The following is a 21588-nucleotide window of genomic DNA, read 5'->3' as shown; positions in this document are numbered from 1 at the left end:
TGTAGTAAGGAGTATGGTTCCCTCTCAGACGTGCATATATTTGCGATTGCGGATGAAAAGCATACTTTTGCTATAACCACTTTTTTTTTTTAAAAAAAAAAAGTAAGTTTGTATTAAGAATTTAGTTGAAATGATAGCAGGCTCCATCCAAAAGTATATGTGTGTCCCTGCTCAAAACAAAAGCACGTGTGAGTGAAGGTGTCTCTGCTGGCTATTATTTTGTTAAACTTAGTGTCTGTGCATTTAAGAGAAGCAGGAGAAAATTCCGAAGACCTAAGGACAGAAAAATAGTAGAACAATACCAAAAACATTTGAATTTTTCTCCAGCTTCTTTTTCTCTAAAGAAACAACTTGAAACTGATTTTGGCTGACTGCTCAGCTCAGAAAAAGAGAACAGCATTCATTCAGTAAGTATAGGAAGACATAAAATTTTGTTGGCATGAGTTTGTAGTGATTGCAATATGAATGATAAGGTGTAAACAGTGTCAGTACTAACATTTGCACACCACCACTCTGTTTCTTGCACGTATCATGTCTGTTTTAAAGGAAAACTGCCTTCCTCAAGTTTTTTGTCACTTGCTGACTTTGGTGCAGTTTCCCAAAGAAATCTTGTATTTTTTGTTCCCAATGTTTAGTCCTGTTTATGCATTGACATGAATGGAAAAACAATTACTTTTTTTTTTTTAGTGAATAGAATAAAGATGTATCCATGGACACTTAAGAAAGTGCCTGTTTTTAGAATATACTCCTGTTGAAGTTACAAAAACCAACATAATGGCCTAGCATTTGGAACCTGTACAGAGGTGCTTCATGCATCTGTCAGTAAGTTAAGCTTGGTTTAATACATACACATCTCAGGGTTTATCGCCAATCTGTTATGCAAAAGTATTGCATTCTGTTCCCTAGTTCTGTCCAGTGAGAACCCTCAGTCTGAGGGAAATCTACCTTAAATAGTCAAATATCTGCAGACTTACTGGCCTTAGCTGCTCCTGTAAATCTGGAACATATGGTTCGGAAATCGCACATTTAGGTCACGAGGTACAGATTGATCTCAAAGGTCTTTTCCAACCTGAATGAATGAATGATTAATCAAGGTGTGGGCTGCTGCCCTGCTTCTGGTTTTCCAGTAGTAGTTTCTGACTCTAGATTGGGAAATTTCATTTGTCAGGACAGTAATGAAAGAAACAAGAAGGCAAGGTGGAAGGCAGGACATAGAGGCAGAAAAGGAGTCTGTGTGGTAAGGAAAATGCAAAGGTAAAAGCAAGAGGAAGGAGGAGGGACAGAACCAAAGTAAGAGGAGGGAGATAAAAGAATAGAGAGCACACATGAGAGAGAGAGCATTAAATTCTCTGCTCTTATTTTCTCTACCCAGATGTAGCCCTGCGCTCCTTATCTATACAACCCAATTTTATGTCCTGAATTTTCTATTGAAATTCTGTTTGGCTTATAAATATATTTCAGAGGAGCGTGAACTTAAACTAAAATTAGTGGTCAATGCATTGTATGAATGTGAACTTGGTCATCTGATGCTGAGAGATCTTTTAAATATTTTGACATGGTCATGTGTCATATTACCATGTCTGGAGACTCATAACACTTGAATTCTAATGAGTATGTATTCTAATGAAAGTTTCAACTCGAGTTTTTCCTGGAGAATCCAAATTGTTTTCAACCACTTTCTGTTTCAAAAAATAACAGTAGTGGTCATTGGCAAGAAAGTCAGTAGGCACGTGGTTACAGCTGCAGTCTTCGTAGAGAGTTAAGATGGTTTTGGTGCTGATGGAAAAATGAAATTTTGAATAGTACATAAGAAACACTTTGAAATGTTCCTTTCTTTAGTGCTTAATAAAAAACACAGTGGTTATTTCTCCAACTATTATTTTAATGGGAATGCCTTAAAGTCATGCTATAGAAAAACTATTCCTGCTCCAGGTTTGAGCTGCTCTTTTGAGCTTCAAGTGAGTGTAATTATAGAGAAGTTCCATGCTTCAAGAAGGTGAGTGATTTTTTTTTTTTTTTTTTTTTAAAGTGAATGAAGGAGGGAGAAGGCTTTGAGAAAAGAGCCTTTTAAAATGGCTCAGTATTCTCTGCTGCTGGAATAGGTCTCGATGTACATGAATTAGAAGAAAAAGGGATGGTCTTACTGGGGATGATAAATTTATCACTTTTTTTTTTTTTTTATATTGTAGATTACTATATGGATGTGGGTGCATAAAAATGAAGCCCGTGTATGCATGAGTTACTACGTGCTAGGTAAATCTGCTAAAAGAGATATGCACATCTATAAGTAGATATTACTAGCATAAACATCCATCAATTATGGTATTGTTTGAAAGCAGTCTTACGAGAATTCTAATGGAAATATATACTTTTTCTTCCTTTTCTTTGGAACATTGGATGATGACACAGATAGCTAAATAGCTTCATGAAGAGGTTTTATGCTGAAAACCCTTATCCTTTCAGAGAACACTTTCAGGCTAACCCTTTCACTTGCTGGGTAGGAGTGATGGCCTGTTTACTTGATGGAGCTGAACAGGATGTTCTTTCTGTGAATTTTGATCATGACAAGTAATTACAAACTTCATTTTTTTAATTTAATCTTTTTCTTTATGGAATACGTTTTTATTCTGTAGATCAGTTTTCAGTCATAGTACTAAATCAGATGTTGTTGCAGAGAGTGAAGCTTGGCTTTGAGTGTCCTTTGTTTTCTCTTTTCTAATTGACTGGTGTTATTACATTTTTTCCTTGAAGGGCTTCATGTTTGTCAATTCTGTTTTTGAAGAGCTCTATTTCAAGTTTTTGTGCATTTGATGATAAAAATAGCAGAAGTACTCACACAGAATTTCTATTTGCAGTCTCTAGGCAGTGTAATACATGAATCCAGACAGCAAGTAAGGTAGAAGACATACGGTTTTGGTCTACATCAAAAAGATGATGTTAATCAAATGTCCAGTGCCTCGGTCAGTATTTTAAATGATACCATGTCACACAAAAAAGTGCAAGATCTGAAACGAAGGGGGATGTAGACAGGCAAGGGTGTCTGAAGTGCATGGGAGTAAAATGCAGGTTGTAGGCACAAGGTATCCACAGAGTGAACTGAACAACAGCCATATGGCAGTTTGCCATCCTTTCTATAAAAGGCATCCTTTTAGCATTGCTGCTCAGAAAAGTAATTTATGGACCACAGATAGAATGAGGAAATGGTAAGGAATGAAGCAATACAAAAAATCCAAATTTTAATTTAGTCAGCCTTGCCTTATTGTACTGTAACACTCTGGATAATGGAAGGTGGAGTGGTAAAAACCATGCTGTAACAACAGAAAGTGGTTTTCACTTGTATGTTTGCTTCCTAAATTGCTCTGCTTAATGATATTAATACTAACAAAAAATCATCAGAGCAAGAATTTGAAGCTGAGAGCTTGAGCAGGTAAAAGCTGATAATGAGAATAGTTTTCTTACACATACTGTTCCAGTTATTTGACTAAAGTGTTTTTTGTAAAGCTGGGCTAAAAGGGCCTATTAGTAAATATTATGAAGACTTCCTTAATGGACGGACTAGAAAATAGCTGTATAAAATAGATTTTTGAAAGGAGGGGAAGTAACATGATCTTTCCTGCTCAGAATTGTTCCAGATACCATCCTGCATGTATAAAGATCTTTATAACAGCATCAACCTCTGCTGAATCCTTGTGATGCAGATGTAAAATGTGTTTTTATAAATAGTGATAGTCTCTTACCGTATAATTTTTTAGCAGACATGTCTATTGTAAAACATACCAGACAGGAAGAAGATAAATCCTTGCCCAACACTGGAAAGAAAACATTCCTTGCAAAGCCTCAGCGTAGACTATAAATAAAAGATGTACAGAATCCTCAGCGTTGGGATGAATACAAGCTGGAACCAAGTGTAAACATTCAGACTTGCTAGCCTGGGAGCACAGGCTGAAAAGTTTGATGTGTTTTCCCATTCTGATTTTAATGATAGATTTGTAATGCTAGTGTGAAAAATAAAATCCATTGCCATAAGTTGTAAGGCACTTGTAATTGTTGCAGGGTATGGATTAACTGTCCGTGACAGCATTGGTGTGGCCTTTTCTTGTATGACCCCACAAATGAGCATGTACTGTCACTGCACTGATCTGGTCCTTCTAATTTGTTTCCCGTTACTTTCACCACTGAACTTGTTTCTTTTCTGGATCTTCTCTCTGAAGCTAAACACTTCTTTTTCATTGAGGCTTAAGGGACTCCGTTGTTAGGCCTTTGGTAAAAAGCGCAGACTAATGTCACAAGTCGTTGAAATAGGTGTTGATCAAGGAATTCTTAAGTTTTGCTTTTTAAGATTTCGTAAATGAATATTTACAAGCTAGTAAGTATGTTTAAACACTCTTCCTGGATTAACAATGGTTAAGAGCTTTGATAACAAAAACTTTGACAAATGTAGAGCTGGGATTGTTCTGACATTTCTTGTTCTAAAACAACGTTTGTTTTCGTCATCACACAGTCAGAAACAAGATATGATTAGACATGTTAAAATTTTCTTAAGGCTTTGAACACAATGTTTTCTACCATTCTAATAAACCCATTTTTTTCATCATGCATGAGTCTTGAAAAATGTAGGTTCTCAATAATGGACACTATTAAACATTAGAGGGACAGATTTTTTTTTTTTCCAGTTATGCCTAGTTTCTGTTGATCTTGAGGAGTTAGGATCTGGTACTTTTATAGATCTGCTTCTTCATGAGTCTCTTTGAGTCTCACTCAAAGAGTTGTGATCAATGGCTCGATGTCTGAGTGGAGACCAGTGACAAGTGGTGTTCCTCAGGGATCGGTACTGGGACTGGTGCTATTTAACATCTTTGTTGGTGACATGTACAGTGGCATTGAGTGCACGCTCAGCAGGTTTGCTGACTACACCAAGCTGTGTGGTGAGGTTGACACGCTGGAGGGAAGGGATGCCATCCAGAGGGACTTTGACAGGCTGGAGAGGTGGGCCCAGGCCAACTCATGAAGTTCAACAAGGCTGAGTGTAAGGTCCTGTACCTGGGTCAGGGCAATCCCAAGCACAGATATAGGCTGGTGATGAGTGGATCGAGAGCAGCCCTGGGGAGAAGGACTTGGGGGTGTTGGTGGATGACAGGATGAACATGAGCCAACAGTGTGCACTCACTGCCCAGAAAGCCAACTGTATCCCGGGCTGCATGAAAGTAAGTGTGGCCAGCAGGTCGAGGGAGGTGATTTTGCCCCTCTACTCTGCCCTCGTGAGACCCCACCTGGAATACTGCATCCAGCTCTGGAGCCCCCAAGACAAGAAAGGCATGGAGCTGTTGGAGCGAGTCCGGAGGAGGGCTACCAAGATAGTCAGAGGGTTGGAGCACCTGCCCTCTGAGGACAGGCTGAGAGAGTTGGGCTTGTTCAGCTTGGAAAAGAGAAGGCTCCGGGGAGACCTTATAGCAGCCTTCCAGTACCTGAAGGGGGCCTGCAGGAAAGGTGGGGAGGGACTTTCTTACAAGGGCCTGCAGTGGTAGAACGAGGGGTAATGGTTGGAAGCTGGGAGAGGGCAGGTTTAGACTAGATACAAGGAAGAAGCTCTTCACCCTGAGGGTGTTGAGACACTGGAACAGGTTGCCTAAGGAAGTTGTGGATGCTCCACCCCTGGAATTGTTCAAGGCCAGGTTGGATGGAGCCTTGAGCAACCTGGTCTAGTGGGAGCTGTCCCTGCCGTGAGAGGGGGGTTGGAACTAGGTGATCTTTGAAGTCCCTTTCAACCCAAACCATTCTATGATTCTTTAGTACTAGAGCCAGTTATCATTTTATTTTCAGTTCTGGTTGGGGCTTTTCCCCCGTTTTTAATGCATAGTGTTTTCTCTTTCCAGCCATTTCATTCAATACCTTTGAGTAACGTTCAGGCATCTTTCTGTAAAAGCCATCCTTTAGCTGATAATTTATCTGTCTGTATTGTTTTTTAATAGGTACTCAAAACATGAGAAACTCTGATCTAGCCTTCACCATTACATTATTTAAACATTTGTGAGGTAATTTAAATATAGAGTTAACGGCCTGCCTTCCTTCCTGTTGCCTCAACCTATGGGAAATATTTAACGGCCAATGCACGCATAAAAAAATTGGTCTGAAAGCAGATAGATGGTTATTTATTCTTAGATACTACTGACTTCAATTCTTGGTAAAAATTTATCTGCAGTATTTATCTGCATGTCTCCCTTGCTAATCTGTCAGTTCTGTCCTTCTACTGGAACGTAGCTGCTGCTGGCAGTTGAGGTGGGAGTAGACGTAGATTCGTTTCCATTATCCACTTTGCAAAAAGAAATAATTTGTTCTTCTGGTTTTGCTTTCTTAGGAACACTAATAAAATAGAGTTGCTGTTTTAAGTGTGCCCTAATTTGCTATCTGTCTGGAATGTATTGTCATATGCATGTGGCCTGTCTATAATTATTTCAGGTTATGGCCTGAAAAATTTGAAAAAAGAAGAGAAGCAATGTCATGTTTTCTCAAAGACCATCTTTCAAATCATTGCATTCAGCACAGATGTGAGCTGTGGGATATATAAGGAGACTGGGAAGTCTTGGGGTTTTGGGAAGTCTTAATCGAGTAAGAGTTTGAGCTTGTGAGAGAAAGGAGTGTTTTCCATGCAAACGTTTATGCATTTGTCCTCTTCTCTGACTTTGTTTTTGGGGAGTTTTGGGAGTGTGGCAGAGCCTCTGACGTTTCTTAACGTGAACTTCCGTAAATACTGCTAGAAAGACCTGACTTTCATGCTACTGCCAAAATACGATGTTATTGATCCATTTCCACCAAAGAGAGAGTTTTCCTGGGGAGGTTATATGGAGCAGAAGAGTAAAGCAATGAGTTGCAACCTACTTCTTCCATCTGAGCTATCTTTTTTGGCTAAAGGATCTGTCTCATGAACTGGATTTAAAAAAACCCAACCAGTCAACCAACCAACCAAAAAAAAAACCCCAAACAAAAAACCCACCCGTAAGAAGAGACAGTAGAAGACAGTAACAGAAGATCTGTTTTTCACCTTTTGTTGCTGTTAAGAGTGTACCAAGTGTTTTGTTTTCTTTCTTTTGCTTTTTGCAGTATGCAAAATTAAGAAGGTTGCTTGACCTGCTGTTTGTACAGAAGCTCAATCAGTGGCTAACATCTATTTCCCTTGTTTTGAGATAAAGGCTCATTTGCAGTTCTGCTTGACAGTAATGGAAAATAAATCATAGAAATGTGTGCGATCACACTGCTCAATTGAAAGGAGGCAGATTGATGTTTACAATTCTAACATGACACTCACTGTCTTTATAGCTGTAACACCAGATAATGGAAGACAATCTGGGAGGGAGTTGAAGTAAGGTGTATGTATAGGCCTTTCAGAAGAGGTAAGTTCCCTTGGATCCGGATCACTGTAGTCATCTTGGTATCAGCCTGTACCTCATTGGATGCTTATTGGAACATACATTTTTATGTTAGAAAAACGTTTTTACGTCTAATTCTGGAAGAATTCTGCCACTATAGCATCTGAATCCTTGACAGAATCAAAACAAAGCATGCAAATGAGCTTCAAAAAGAAATGTCCTTAAATCCTTCAGGTTAAGGAGCCTGTTTGCACTTCTCCCTAATAAAGCAGGCTATTTGTTTCCTCTTCTGGCTCGGACCTGGGTCTGTCACCTTTTTGGGGAGCTGGCCCGTGGTCACTCCCCTGGGGTGGGACCTGTCCCAGTGAGCATTGCTAGGGGCTCCTGCCAGCAGCTGGACACCAGCAGGGCATCATGCACTGGGCTGGGGAAAGTCAACCATTGAGCAAAATGATTTATGTTCTTCTCATGGGCCTAGAGTTTACTGTACTTTCTAAGATGCGTTTTACTCCTGAGGAAGAAGTTATCATTTGTGTCTGTGGTAGAATCATAGAATCATTAAGGTTGGAAAAGACCTCTAAGATCAAGTCCAACTGTCAGCCCAACACCACCATGCCCACTAAACCATGTCTGCAAGCACTACATCAACACATTTTTTTTAATACCTCTAGGGATGGTGACTCCAGTATCTCCCTGGTGGGCAGCCTGTTCCAATGTTTGACCATTCTTTCAATAAAGAATTTTTTCCTAGTATTCAATCTAAACCTTGCCAGCTGCAACCTGAGGCCATTTTCTTACTGTAGGAATCAGTACATGGCAATACGGTGTCTCACCTCCAACATTTATTGCAAGTTCCTCTTCAGTGGAATTTTTTTTTTTTTGAAAGTTTTGATGTTTTATTTGCTGAAGCTGTACCCCAGTTGCTTGTGAAGAACTAATAAAACTGACTACACAGCACTGAACATACAAACTGGTACATGCCTCTGTTTTTCTTTAAATCATAGTGTAAAAATCATAGTGTGATGTTATTCTAGCACTCTGGTTGGTTGGTTGGTATATGTTCAGTTGGGGTAAAAACAAAACAAAACAAAACATGCTTTATGGCCTTATGAAAAGGCCAGTTGGTGTATATCATGGAGTGTGTGTCATACCCTTGAAACATTTAGTTTTGTTCAGGAAGTGCATTACTAAAGGTACATTACAGTGTTCAGATAGAGGCAGCACCTGAGTGCCTGGTTCAGAGCCATCTAGTGCTGGTGTTCAGAGCTGTCTAGTACTGATTAGCTGGCTGGCAGGCCAAATGGGGCAGACCAACACTGAATTTGTGTGACCGTTCCTTCATGGGAGATACTAGTTTTCTATCAGCTGCTAACTTTCACAGATTAGTAAGAACTTTCCTTTGAGGCTTTCTTCATTGTTAAATTTAACTGAAATTGTTCAGCAAGTTCAGAAGCTAGTAAGAACAAGCAGATGGATAATGTAGTGATATAAACTTCTATGAACCAAGGCAAGAAAACTGCTTCCTGCTTGGTTTCTTTTGAAATGAGGTAGTTACTACTGAAGGCAATTAATAGCAACAGCGTCTGCAATAGCCCTTATTAATTGCCTTTTTTTAGCAATTGGTATATCACTTGCAAAATTAAATTACTCTTGCTCGTTTCCAGTGTTTGAGTGGCTTGTGCTGAAACTAATTTAAAATTGACAGGTCAGGTTCTGTGGAAGCACCATCTTTCTTCCTGAGTATCAAGAATAGAAACATAATGGCTATTACATTTATGGCAGTTATATGTTACTGTAACTGACACTGGGAAGTAATAGGAGTCTGGTTATTGCTGAAAAGTATTTCTTTGATTTGTTTTGTTTTGTTTTCATTTGGAAAACGTACAAAGGTCAGAATATAAACACATGCGCAGTTTTAAAAATGTAAAGGCAGAGCCAAAAAGATTTACGCATTCATTCCGGAAACTCTACTTTATATTTACTTCTGGCTAGGAACTGACATCGTTTAACTTGTGTTCTGTGTTCCAGGACAAAACAGTTTATAGAGCTGTAGAACTACGCTTTTTCTTTTTGGGGGGGGTGAAGGGATGAATTTAGCTTTCACCTCAATATGAAGTGCATTTTAGGTAGTAAAGTTTGTTTTCTCTGTAAAATTAGCTTCCTACTTTTTCTTGCACAAATTGTGTATTAGAGATTCAACAGTTGTGACGTTTTCAGAAGATAACTTCTCTTAGCGTGGTTTATGTTTGACGTTAGGCTCTGTGTTTATAGAGTGAGGAATTGAATGCACATAACTGATGGTACTTTAAGGAGTGGAAAGAAGGTTGAAGTTTTGTGCTCTGTAATTGGAAAGGCACACGAATTCACATTAGACTGAGATGAAACTCGCCGCTGGATATAAAACTCACTTTTTTTTGTTTGTATCAAAAGGAAGGTTAATCATAGTTCTGAGGTTTAAAAATTTATTTTTGGTGATCAGTAGTTTTGATTTCCAAGATAATACGTATTATTATTATTTGACTGCTGTTTTCTATCTGTCGAATCCTACGTGTTGTATGCAAGTGGTTTGATTTCTAAGTAACCTCTTGTTTTAATAGCAAAACAAAGGAGCTGTGAAACAAATGAGAGAGGCATGTTAATCAGAATTATTGGCATGTCTAAAACTGAATAGCATTCATCTGTAATACAGAAGTTTTAAGGTCATGATACAGGAAAACCTATGGGCCCTATGAAACTGCGCTTTAGAAAACACATACGTGTCTAATACATACGTGTCTATTTTTATAGGCTGGCCTGATGAAGGTCTTATGATCGGTCAAGTTAGTGAGAAACGTATTTTTAAATGAGTGTATATGGTATAGTATAGTAACTGAGGGCAACTTTTCCCGTATCTTACCAATCATAAGAGATACTTTAAAATTATGCAAAAAAAAAAAAAAAAAAGTAAATACTCTGTGGGGCTGGATGAAATCCACAAGACAAAGGAATTTGGACTGATGGCTAAGGTTTGGCCTTTTCTAATCTCATCCCTCAATAAGCATCCTTTAAGGAAGAAGAATAATCCAGCAATTAAAAATAGGGCTCTGAGAGTTAAGACAAACTGGGTTAAATCTCTGTGTGTGTCATAGACTTGCTGTGTGCCTTTGAGTAGTTTGCACTGTATGCTTGACCACATGCTGTAACTTGGTAAAATGGAATACTTGCCATCCCCATCTTTCAGGGACCTTGTAGCTATATGTGCGTGAAGGGTTGTGAGGGGCTCATGTAGCATTGTTTGCCTGCAATACTTTAAAAAACCCTCTAATATCTAGAGTATCAGCTGATGCTAGAATTTAAGATGTTTTTGTCTCATGCATTGTTTTTTCTGGCCAAATATGGAAAATAATGGATTTATCTTTCACTGAAATGTGCAAGAATACCTGAATAATCAGCAAGTTCTTGTAAACAGAGGAAACCTATATGGCCCGTTTTGGCTACAAAGGTTGCCTATAAAAGGAGTACCAAAACTGAAAAAGCTTTAGTGAATTTTGCCATAGTCCTACATAGATTATATCTGGGCCAGCTTGCCTTTTTACAGATTTTATCATAGGAGAGTGCCGGTAAGGTTGTTGGTAACTATAATGTTGTGCTCTTGAAAAGAAGAGCCTGTTCCCAAATGGGCGTGAACTCATCTAGGGGAGTGTTGGGGCAGAGCCATAGGACAGAGTGGGGATGGAAACTCTGTGTGAGCCTGAGTGAGTAGGAGGGAGCAGGCAAAAGGAAAGCTGTTTGCCTGTCCAGCAGCTGCCTCAGAAGTCATTGGCTGTTGTGGGGAGTGGAACACGCTGGAGATGGCTTTGGGTAGCTGCATCCCCAACAGCCAGTCTTTGTCAACTGGAGCAGCCAGCCACAAGCACAACCTCACATGAAGCGAATGCAGAACTGTCCTGTCTGCACGCTGGAGACTCATACTGTCATTTACCAAATTGTTTATACAAGAGGCATTTTGAGGTTATTGATATGGACTCCTGCTGTATAACCATTACAGAATCCTACACTAAACCATGTGCTCTTCTGGTCACACTTAACATGAAGGTCACATATAGACCCAGCCTATAAAGGGTGAATAAATTTTTGTCTTGATGTTTTTAAAAACAAAAAGTTGTCCTTGTTTGTAATTCTTTTTTTTAAATTCGCTAGTAGGACAAAAAGTAGAATTCATTTTTTTTTTTGTCCAAAATAATTTTTAAAAGAAAAATCAGCAGGAGTACTCTCATCTTCGCTTCTAGTAACCTAATGTGGGTGCTGGGAATATAAGTTAAAAGTAATGTTTATCCCAAGTTTATGAAGTTCAGTATCCTTAATTTCAGAAACTTTCTGAAGTAGAGTTTGGTTTTGTTTTTTTTTGAGAAAGCAAGGAAAAAATGTTTAAAAATTTGCAAGTAATTTGCAGAAATGGATTTTATTTCTTTTCTGCTGAGGGTATAATGTAAAGCGTGCATGTTCCAGTAAGCTGGAAAAGAAACTCTAGCCTATCTTTGTGGACACTTGAATATCCAGACTACTAGGTCGGAGTCAGGTGTCTTATCTGCTTTTTAGCATGCTTGCTTGCACATTGACTTGGCTCCAAGAGAAGAGCTTTCAGTGCTTGTCCTTGGAACATGGCACGGCCTCAGGAGTAGGGCATTGTTTTTGGAGGTGTGGGTTGCTGGTCTGGCATGTAATCAGTCAAGCAGACTTATCCCTTAGTTTTTGTTTCTCCCTTTTTGATGCAGTCTTGACCTTTTCTGCTCTAAAAGAAGTGGAATTTGTTGAAAGGCAGTGGAGATTAGGGGAGGACTCTAGACAGGACAAGTAGCACTTCATCAGATACAGAGTAAAGAGTTTCTGCCGTGTCCCCAAAGCAATGGGTCTGAGCAAGACTCCAGATCTCTATCTGCATCTGCTGGTCTGCCTTTATTCTGTCTCTGTATACTTCCCTGTTCAGTTCCCAAATCTCAGATTATCTGCCCAGGTAGGTAACTGGAAATAGACAACCTGAAAAGTGTGTGCTGGGCTTCTTGGATGGGTCTAGAGGGAAGGGATCTTTGGGTCATGACCACATATGTTTGTTATGATAGGGTTTAGCTATATATCAGGTAGTGGTGTCATTATCAAATGTAATTTTGCCAGAGAATCCAAACTGGGAGCACTGTAGATTTTTTTTTTTTTTTTAAAGCATTCTGGTAGAAGACCATTATTTTATGCCAAGAGTTATTTCATTGCCTGATGACTAATCAGCCTGTTGGAGAGTTTTGTTATCAAGAGTTATGGAAAGTTGGCCCTTGGTAGGAATCTCACAGATAGTTACTGAAGGAAGTCAGGACAATATTCTCAAGCTTTGCTAGCCAGGAGCAGAATGAAATGGGAACGAAAATGACTGTGATGCCGAAGTTTACTTACAACAGATGCAACTTTTCAAATGCTGCCCAAACTACTGAGCAAAGTGGAGTAGCACTGAAAAATCCACTGCTCACCCTTACTAGACATTTCTGAATGTGATCCACAAGTAATGGAGCTATAAGACATAATGGGATTTAGTTTTACATCATTTCATAGAACACTTTTAATGCTACTGCAGTATAAGAAGAAAACAAATGATGGAAGATCGATCTTTGTATTCGTACTTTGACCACCCCTTTTCTTAGGGGACGTTGTTCAGGTGCTACTGGTAAACTCGGTTTTACGCTTACACAAAAGAAGGTGCCAAAGTAAATTGGTATCTGCAGCTCCCTTTGCCACTCCTCACCTCTTTTGCACAAGTCAATTGGTTCAGGACAGAAAAGACGTATTCTATTAACCTATCCATAAGGTCTGTTTACACTGTGGGATCTCTTTGACCTCTCCATCCTGTTGAGAAATGAGTTATTTGGTCTCAAAGCTGCATAATCGAGGCACAGGTACTGACTCAGTAAGGGGGAGTTTGAGAATAAAGACTAGATTTATAAAGGGGCTCAAGTGACAACATTTGGTATAATTATGCACAAATTTTACCTTTGGGGCACAAAAATCTCCACACCAAGTTAGGCAACTGAGCTCTCTATTCATTCTCTATACATATCCTATGTAGTCTGGGCTATAATCCTGGAATGTTCTGGGGAAGTTCTGAGTTGTTGCCATGGAAGAGAAAAACAGTTTGAGACGAGTGCAGGCCTAGAAGAAGAACCTAAACAAAGGCATTATTCCATATATACGCTGTGTTATTTGCTGCTGTTTGCATCTTGCCACTGGAACAGTAACATGCAGCAGCATGGGCCTGTCTGAGATCGTGGTCATACGAATGCTGGCACAGTTGTATCAAGACTGAGGACAAGACAGGAACTGTGCTGTGCTACATACTGTGCTGTGAGGTGCAACATTTTCTGTGTGCCTACATTTGTGAGAAGAGGGATAGCTGACAGTGGGGTATCACATTCCAAAACTGAGAGTTAGCCATTCAAGGGAGAATTTCAGCATCAGTATGGTGGTGATCATGGAGATGAGGTCCATGTTCTGTTTGCCCTTTGTTCAGTAGGTAGCCACCATGAGGCAGTGTGTACAAGGATGAGTGCTGCCTGGTCACTTAGAAAGTGGTTATTGCTAGTTGCCACCATTTCAGGCTGGATGCAGTATTTCAGGTGCCCAGATCAGGGGAAAATGACCACCAGCTGTGCAGCTTGGGAGGTGCCATTTGTAAGATCCTCAGTCCATAACCTTCTGGGTAACAGAAACATATTAGATAATGGACTTCGCTTATATAAGTTTCTGCAGCTCTTTTGGCATCGTTGACAGGATGATGTGTCTATGTGGTGCTCCTTTGTGTGGTTCCTTATCAATAGGGAGGACAATACTTTGCTTTATTGCAAGTCATGATAGCTCATTGTTGATGGGTTTTTGCCATTATCCGCAGTCCTTCAGTTTGACTGGCAGATTTCACGATGTCTTCAGTCGCACCTGCGTTGCCGGTGCCATGTTGATAGGCCATTGTGCAGCTAACTCAAGGTTAAGCCTGTGAAGATTTGTGGAGTTTAGGTATTGCTGTCACCAAGGATTCTTTGGTGGCCTTCTCTACCCCCTTCCTTGACTCATAAAGCCACTCATGAAGGTCAATCTGAATCGCACCTGGGGTCTCTATAGTTAGTGCATCATCAGTAGTCTTGTGGATGTGGATAGTGGTTTTGACTCTCTGAAAGTGAGGCAGAGGCTTGTATTATTAAAGTTGAATCTGTATTGTACCTTCTCACTGGAGTCATGTTTGCATGCTGTCCTGTGTGTTTGCAAGAGTAAATGAGAGCAGCTGTTGTGAGGGTACCTAAGGCTTGGGTTGAAGCCAGTGCAGCTACCAGCACCAGCTGTGCTTCATTCACTTGCCCCTGAGAACAGGAAAGACCAAATCATGAAGGGTGCTTTGGCCAACAGCTTCACCGTAATCTGTGACAGCTGCCTGCAGTAATTTAGCATTGCACGTATATGGGAAGTGAGCAGTAAAATCTTTTTTCTTCTCTCTTCACTCTTCTACCTTTGGCTGAATCTCTCAGATATCAATGCTGTAGTTTTTGGTACCAGGTTTTTATGTTGCTGGTGTTGTCCAGGCCTGCAGCCTAAGAACAAACCCCCAAAATACCCCAAACACACTCTCAGAAACTACACTTTGATCTGTGAGACCTGAGCTTGGGGAAGGTGTCAGCCACCAAGTTAAGTGACTCCAGTGGATATGTTCCTAGCTGGTGGGAGGACACTGGGACTTTTTTCATTTTGTTGTTGTTTCACCAGCTGGTTTTGTTGGCTGCCAGACAGTTTGTCTAATGGTGGGAAGTATGTTATTTGTAGGCTGTTAAACCAGTGAGACATCTGATCAGGAAACGGGTGATATGCTCTGCCTGTGGACTGTGTTAGATGTTTCATCAGTCAGCACACTGGAGTCAGGAAGCACCATCCTGCCATAGATATCATCAGCAAGCTTCTTTTATGTGGTAGGAGTGAGTTCAGAATAATGCTCAAGTGCTCTCTTTTTGGTCATGATTTTTCTGTTTAGATGCTTTTTTTTTTTTTTTTTTTTCTCTAGAAACAGTCTCAATGCCATTCTTCTCATTATATTCAAGCAATAACACTTGGGGTTTGGGCTTCTGTTTTTCTTTGAGTCACTGTGCTCCCTGAGGTACAACTCTCAGCTTTTATCTAAAACCAAGTGGGAAAATGTGCTTTGCCTCATGATCTGAAAAGCTAACAAAATTGCCTATTTTAGCTCTGACTAGCTGAGAATGAATTATCATGACTGCAAGAGAAACTCCCTTTAAGTACGTAATGTTCTTAAAATATGCAAACTTTAAAAGGTGCATCAAGCCCAAAATCTTAAATTTCATCAGGAAGTGAATAAGCAGGCAATGCAGAGTGCAGATTGTACATATTTGTATATTTCTTCATCAAGGTACTTTGTACCACATGTTTCTGCCAAGTCCTAGGAAGCAAGCAAAAACTTTATGTATAAAGTCTTAACTTCAGAAAGTTTTAATGGTGTTTGCTCATGTAGGATTTGTTTTAATAACCTAATGGCAAAGTGACAAAAACATGAATAATAGTAGGGAAGCCTTAAAAGGTTTGAGGCTTTGGATTAAACCTGGGTAATATGAATGTGTACGGGGAAAAAGCAGTTATGTTCACAGTTGTTAAACCATATAAAATAGATGAGATAATTATAAACTCTACACAAAGGTGTACTCCCTCGGAGAAGAATACTGACAGCCATGGCATCTCCAACCCACTACCATCAGCAAGATTGCAATATTATTCCTTAATAATAAGATATAAATATATCTTGCAGGTACTGCAAAAGACATAGGCCAAAATTTTGTAAAAAAAGAGAGCCTAAAGCACCGTTGTGTAATGGCTGTTGGCTATCGGGAATTCAGGAGAACAGGTCACTCCTGTAAAGTCTTAGGTGGTCTAGTTTGCAGTTTGACAGAAATACTGATTCAGGGACAGGTGCAGATTATTCTTTGTCTTATGATATGGTGATCCTGAAGCCTAATGTCATATAAAATGTCAATTTGATAGTTTTACAGATGAGCAGCACCACTCAACTGATTTGGGCATTGCTGGTAGAGTTTTGGCAGAGTGACCAGTTTTTCTCACATTCTGATAGGGAACATGCATACGTTAGTAAATATGCTTCAGGCAGCAAAATTAGAAAGCAGAAAAGAAGATGAAATTGGATCTAAACGCCTACGCTGCTGTGTTAGAAAGCAAATAACCGTAATATTCTTAAAATAGCTTGTGAAATTTCAAGTGGAAAGAAGCCATTTACAGATGGTAAGAAGACAAAAAGCCTTACTGACATTTTGTATCGGATGGGGTTTAGTACCAATTGTAAACTGTGCTATGGCTATAGCAGAATATTCCCTGGAGATGGTAATAAATTGCTTAGTAAAAAGGGATGTTACCGCAAGAGGTGTTGGGGTATAGTGATCATGTTAAAAAAAAATAACTAAAGAACTCCAGCCCGCTCTGCTAGGCAGAAATAGGCAGTTGGGTAAATTATGCAAAGCAAGGTGAAAGAAAAACGGGATCTATAGGTGATGACCAAGCTAAAGCCATTCTCCATATCTTGGAGTTTGGCTCTGTGGGAAGGCTTGCGTCTTCATAGCCCAGGATACGTCCCAGGAAGGCTGATCTCCCTCATGCATTTATTCCATTGGTATTTTCAGGCTCAATTTCATATTCCTTTTTTGTGTTCAAAATACATTGTCTCTGGTGGGTAGAAATCTTCTTGTATACACACTATTAGTTTTCATGCCATGTACTGATTAACCTGGGATTAAGGGCAGCGAGCACTCCAAGCCAGGACTTCCGCAAAGTACATGTCTTCAGTTTGTGCCTAGGCAGATTCTAGCACAAATTAACTTATTGCAGCGTGTGGTATAACTGAGGATTAGAAATATCGCTGTGAATGATTTATTCCCCCCCCCCCATGTCTAGATGTCTAGATGACTGATTACTTTTAATGAGATAATGACTAAGAGTACTGGTCACAAGCAATAACAAGGATGAATCTCTAAGGGGAAACGTGTGTGGCATACAGCATTGTGTAACTGAATGCGCGTTTTAAGATAGGAAAACTCAATACAACATTGTCTTCACTTAATATTTTTATGCTCTAAAATACAACATTAATCTGAAAGAAGTGATAGATTTAAAAATAATTTTTTTTTTAAAAAAAAAAGCCCAAATCTTGAACAATCTGCTTGGGTGGGAAAAGTAAAGATGCTCTCAGAGAGCAGCGTTTCATTCCCATTAAAGAGCTGTGACAATCTGTTTCACTGCGTTGGGTCATTGGTCTAACACATTAGACGGGGATTTAATCTTTTTATTTTCAGTGTTAGTAATTATGTACAGCATCAATTATTCATAAGAGCTGAAATCTCTTAACTGATAAAGTGGGAAAGATTTCTTTGCCTCTCTTTTGAGGTTTGTGTTATGACAGGTTAAATAACCAGCCAACTTGCAGCATAATGGCTGGCTGTATGTACATGTCAAAACATGACCATGAAAATGTGCTGCTCCATAGTAGCATTTTAAAAACAAATATATGTAACATCAGCACTAATTATAACCTGGAAATAATGTAAAAATCTTGAAATAGTATATTAGATTCTCTGTTTATTAAATGTTTTCAGGGACTCCATTTATAACATTGCTGTTTTCCTGATACCATAGTGATGTATTTAAATGGATACACAGAGATTTCATCTTCAACAAAGCAAAACCCAACGTATTTATCCACATATTTAATTCATGTTCTTGTGTGGTGATATCTTAACAATCAATGAATTAATTTGCCAAAAATTTTACTTGTCTTTTTTGATGCAAATTATCTAGTCAAGCTTTTTGGGTTTTGAAGAAATAATTTTGGCTTATTAGACTGTAGTTGTCAGAGAGAGGTCAAGTAGGAGAATTTGCTGTTTGGTTTTGGTTTGAAGTAGCAACTCGTGTGTGTCACCTGGAAGATACATATGGAATGAAATACATAAAGAAGAGCAGCTTTTTTCTGTGCTGTTTTTCGCAGCCTTTTTTTAGGATAGTTAATATATGTAAGAGCAAAGTAAGTTACTGGGTTTCTTCATCTTGGCTTCATTTGAAGGTTATCCTATGAGACTGCAGAATCCCGTACCACACTTGGAAGTGCGTGGTGTTGTGTGTGGAAAGGGGCAGTCCTAATGTAGTAGCACATAATTCTGGAAATATGAGCTCCAGAGCTAAATTGCAAGGAGCCCAAGGTAGTTATCTGGTCTAGTTTTCAAATTATTGTGACTGTAAGGCTTTTCCAGCTTTCTTGAGAAACTACAGTGAAATGGAACTCACTTTCCAGACTGAAAAATGAAAAAAGTAATCCGTAGAGTCAACAAAAATCTCAAAATTTGGTTTTGACTAACTGCATTTTAGGACTACAATGCCTTGTAAATTTAGTTTATTTTGTTGCATATTATAAAAATGAGGATAACAGGATATTCTGGTTTTTGTGTATTTTTATTCTTTCGCAGATGTGTTGATGTCTTCAGAGATAGGAATAATTATGTATATATTTGTTGTGGTACAAATAGTTTTAAAATTGGTAGATGTCATTTCTAATTAAAAAAATATTTTAGGGCATCCCATCTGATGTAGCTATTTTCTCTCACCCACATCTATTTTTCTTGCAACAGCCAAATTATTCTTTCTCAATTTTTCTCACAGTAGCACGAAAATACTACCACTGTAGCATTGTTTTTTCCTCATTTAGGGCTTCTCAGTCTCTGTCTATGGGACTCCCTGAAAGCATGCATTTACCTCGTGTCTCCCTGCCTGTGTATATGAATGCGTGTGTATGTATGCGTTCTGCCTCCTTGGGTGTGTAGCAGCTATAACTCCTTGGGGAGCACACTCTTAGTAGGAGCACATACTTGCAATGCCTCCCAGCCACACAACCTCCTTTGGATGGAGCCAGATGTCTCTGTGTGCAGATCCTACCCTTTGCGGAGCTGCGGGTTCTCCTCCCCAAGGAAAATCAGTGTTTTGGAGTGAACTTCAGGTTCTCCTGAGATGTTAAGGTTTGTTTATTGGGAAATTTGACGGCACTGTTGCTGTCTAACCTTTCAGATTCTTTGAGCGTTACTTACAGCTTGCACCTGCTTGGTCGTGATTTACCCTTTCTCCTTGTGTAAAGCCCCAGCCTGTGTGCTGTTCTTGAATTTTGTTTTCAGTAAAAAAATCATCTTTTGAGACTGACTTATTTGGTGAGGGAAATAATAAAATATATCTTATGTATTTAATCATTAAAATATTACTGTTGCAGTTCCAGAAATGAAGCATACTTACATGGAAAGCTAGGCTCTATCTAACTACTGTATTGCAAGGACTGTTTATTTGTCTTAAGGATAATAGTTGCGTATTCCCTGGGCTCTCCTCATTCCTCACAGTCGTCACGGCCTTTCACAGAGAAGAGACGAGAACCATTCTCCATAGACCTGACAACTCTCTCCTTTGTCAGAGTCATTTCTTCAAACTGCCAGTGAATGTACCAACCGGAGTCTGGTAACTAGAAGGAAGAATAGCTCTTCAGAGTAAAGCGAACTGTTTCTAAAGTTATTCCAACTGTAAGAAATTTCTTAAGGAATATAGAGATCTATATATTGTATAGTTTTATTACATAATTTATATAATTTCATTTAACTTCAACAGCTTGATTTTTTCATCTTCCTAAATCTGTATTCTAATACAATTTAATATTTAGAGATTCTAAGCAAAAGACTGTGTACCTTGACCTGAGGTATGATACTGACCATAAATATAATCAGCTGTTGATTGTCCACTGATAAATTATCTGTTATGGGTAGTCTGTGCCATTGTGGTTGTGACTACCTGTGCCACTGCTACCTGTGCTGATAGTGCTGGGCAAGCAGCTGAACTGGTTTTAAAGCCAGCTCCTGTGCTGCCCCGTAGCTGCCCCTGTGCAGGGGCAATGCAGGTGCCCCTGTGGTGTGCCTGCAGAACTTGGCACGCAGAGGCATCTGGCTGGAGTCAGTTTTGGGCAGACCGTTCTGTTAGCCTAGGCTCAGCACCAGCCATGTTGAACCTGCCGCACTGCGAGAAGAGGCAGACGTGCCCCTGCTGAGGCTGGCTGGGGGTGACTCCCGTCGGTGAGAGCGCACAAGGTGGTGGCAGTGGTGTGGTACCTGTCCGACCTTCTGTGAGATTTTGTGAGGTCTTATTAGCATCAAGGTACATTAACGTAATTGTATTATCTTATGTCTGTCTCAACCTGGGAGTGCTCTGAAATACATTCGGCCTGCAGTAATCCTGACCTAAAGTGAAAGTTTCTTGTGATGGAGGGAAATTAGAGGGGCTCCACATTATTACTGTGATTATTATCCGTGGTGTCCCACTCTATCATTGTCCTGGGTAATGGGGAGTTAGCTGTATTTCATCCATTTGGGACATTAAAACATAAGTCTGACTAAAGCATGTAGTTTAGAAAGGCATTCATTTAGATGTGATTTTTCTCTTGATCTGATAAGTTCATTCTAATTAATTATCTGTTTATGAAAGAAGACAAGCAAATGTTAATTTGCATAATATATGAGTGTGATTACAATAGGCATAATTCAAAGTATTTCTGAAAGTTGCTGGACTTCTGAGAAACAGGTGGGCTTGGAACTGAAAAGGTGGAGCCTATAGTGCCCATGATGCTCATCAGTTGAAACTTGGCCTGGGATTTTGAGATATGTGACAAAAAAATGCGTAAACCAGGAATAACTCTTCTGAGACCACTGGAGTTAAACTGTATAAAGTCATGCAGTGTGAGAGCAGGTCCTCAGTCTTGTTGAAGTTTGAGCTATGTTTAACCCATTGACTTCAGTGAGGTCCTTGAGAGTTTTAACACTACTTTGCCCTCAATAGGATAGGAAAACATGTTTAATTTGACTATGACTTTTGCTTCATAATCTTACTTGGGGCATTTGCATCTTCCGCTATGGTGCAGCTATTTTTGTTTGTGTGTACCCATTAAGTGTATTAGTGGTATTCCTGTTATGTAAATAGAGATGGGTTTTTGGGGGCTATGGGCTGCCAAATTTGAGGGGTTTTAGACATGTAATGGCTCAATTTAATTTTTTTGTTTGGTTGGGTTTTTTTAAGGGCGTTTAGCCCTTTGCCCTATGAAGAAATTACAGTGGCTAATTGAAAGTGGGGCTTG

General features: G+C 39.5%; 1 protein-coding gene across 6 annotated transcripts in view; it reads left to right on the top strand.

The window, feature by feature from the left end:
* The window catches only part of PRKAR2B (protein kinase cAMP-dependent type II regulatory subunit beta), a 90993-nt gene that overhangs the window by 6197 nt on the left and 63208 nt on the right, over nucleotides 1-21588 (top strand). Inside the window, exons 2-3 of one of the 6 annotated variants that reach the window (XM_086474135.1) lie at nucleotides 1209-1228; nucleotides 21253-21266. The exons of 3 other annotated variants lie outside the window; for them this stretch is intronic. In XM_086474135.1, the coding sequence (XP_086330261.1) occupies nucleotides 1209-1228; nucleotides 21253-21266 (34 nt within the window). Of the gene's footprint in view, nucleotides 1-1208; nucleotides 1229-8809; nucleotides 8821-11070; nucleotides 11087-15863; nucleotides 15876-21252; nucleotides 21267-21588 lie in introns of all 6 variants that reach the window. 2 more of the 6 variants (XM_086474119.1, XM_086474142.1) reach the window with 2 other exon arrangements.

This window comes from Leptosomus discolor, chromosome 1 (assembly GCF_034619465.1).
Source record: "Leptosomus discolor isolate bLepDis1 chromosome 1, bLepDis1.hap2, whole genome shotgun sequence".
NCBI classification, from domain to species: domain Eukaryota; kingdom Metazoa; phylum Chordata; class Aves; order Leptosomiformes; family Leptosomidae; genus Leptosomus; species Leptosomus discolor.
The sequence above is the reverse complement of the archived record's forward strand: the minus strand, read 5'-3'. Positions and strand labels throughout refer to the sequence as shown.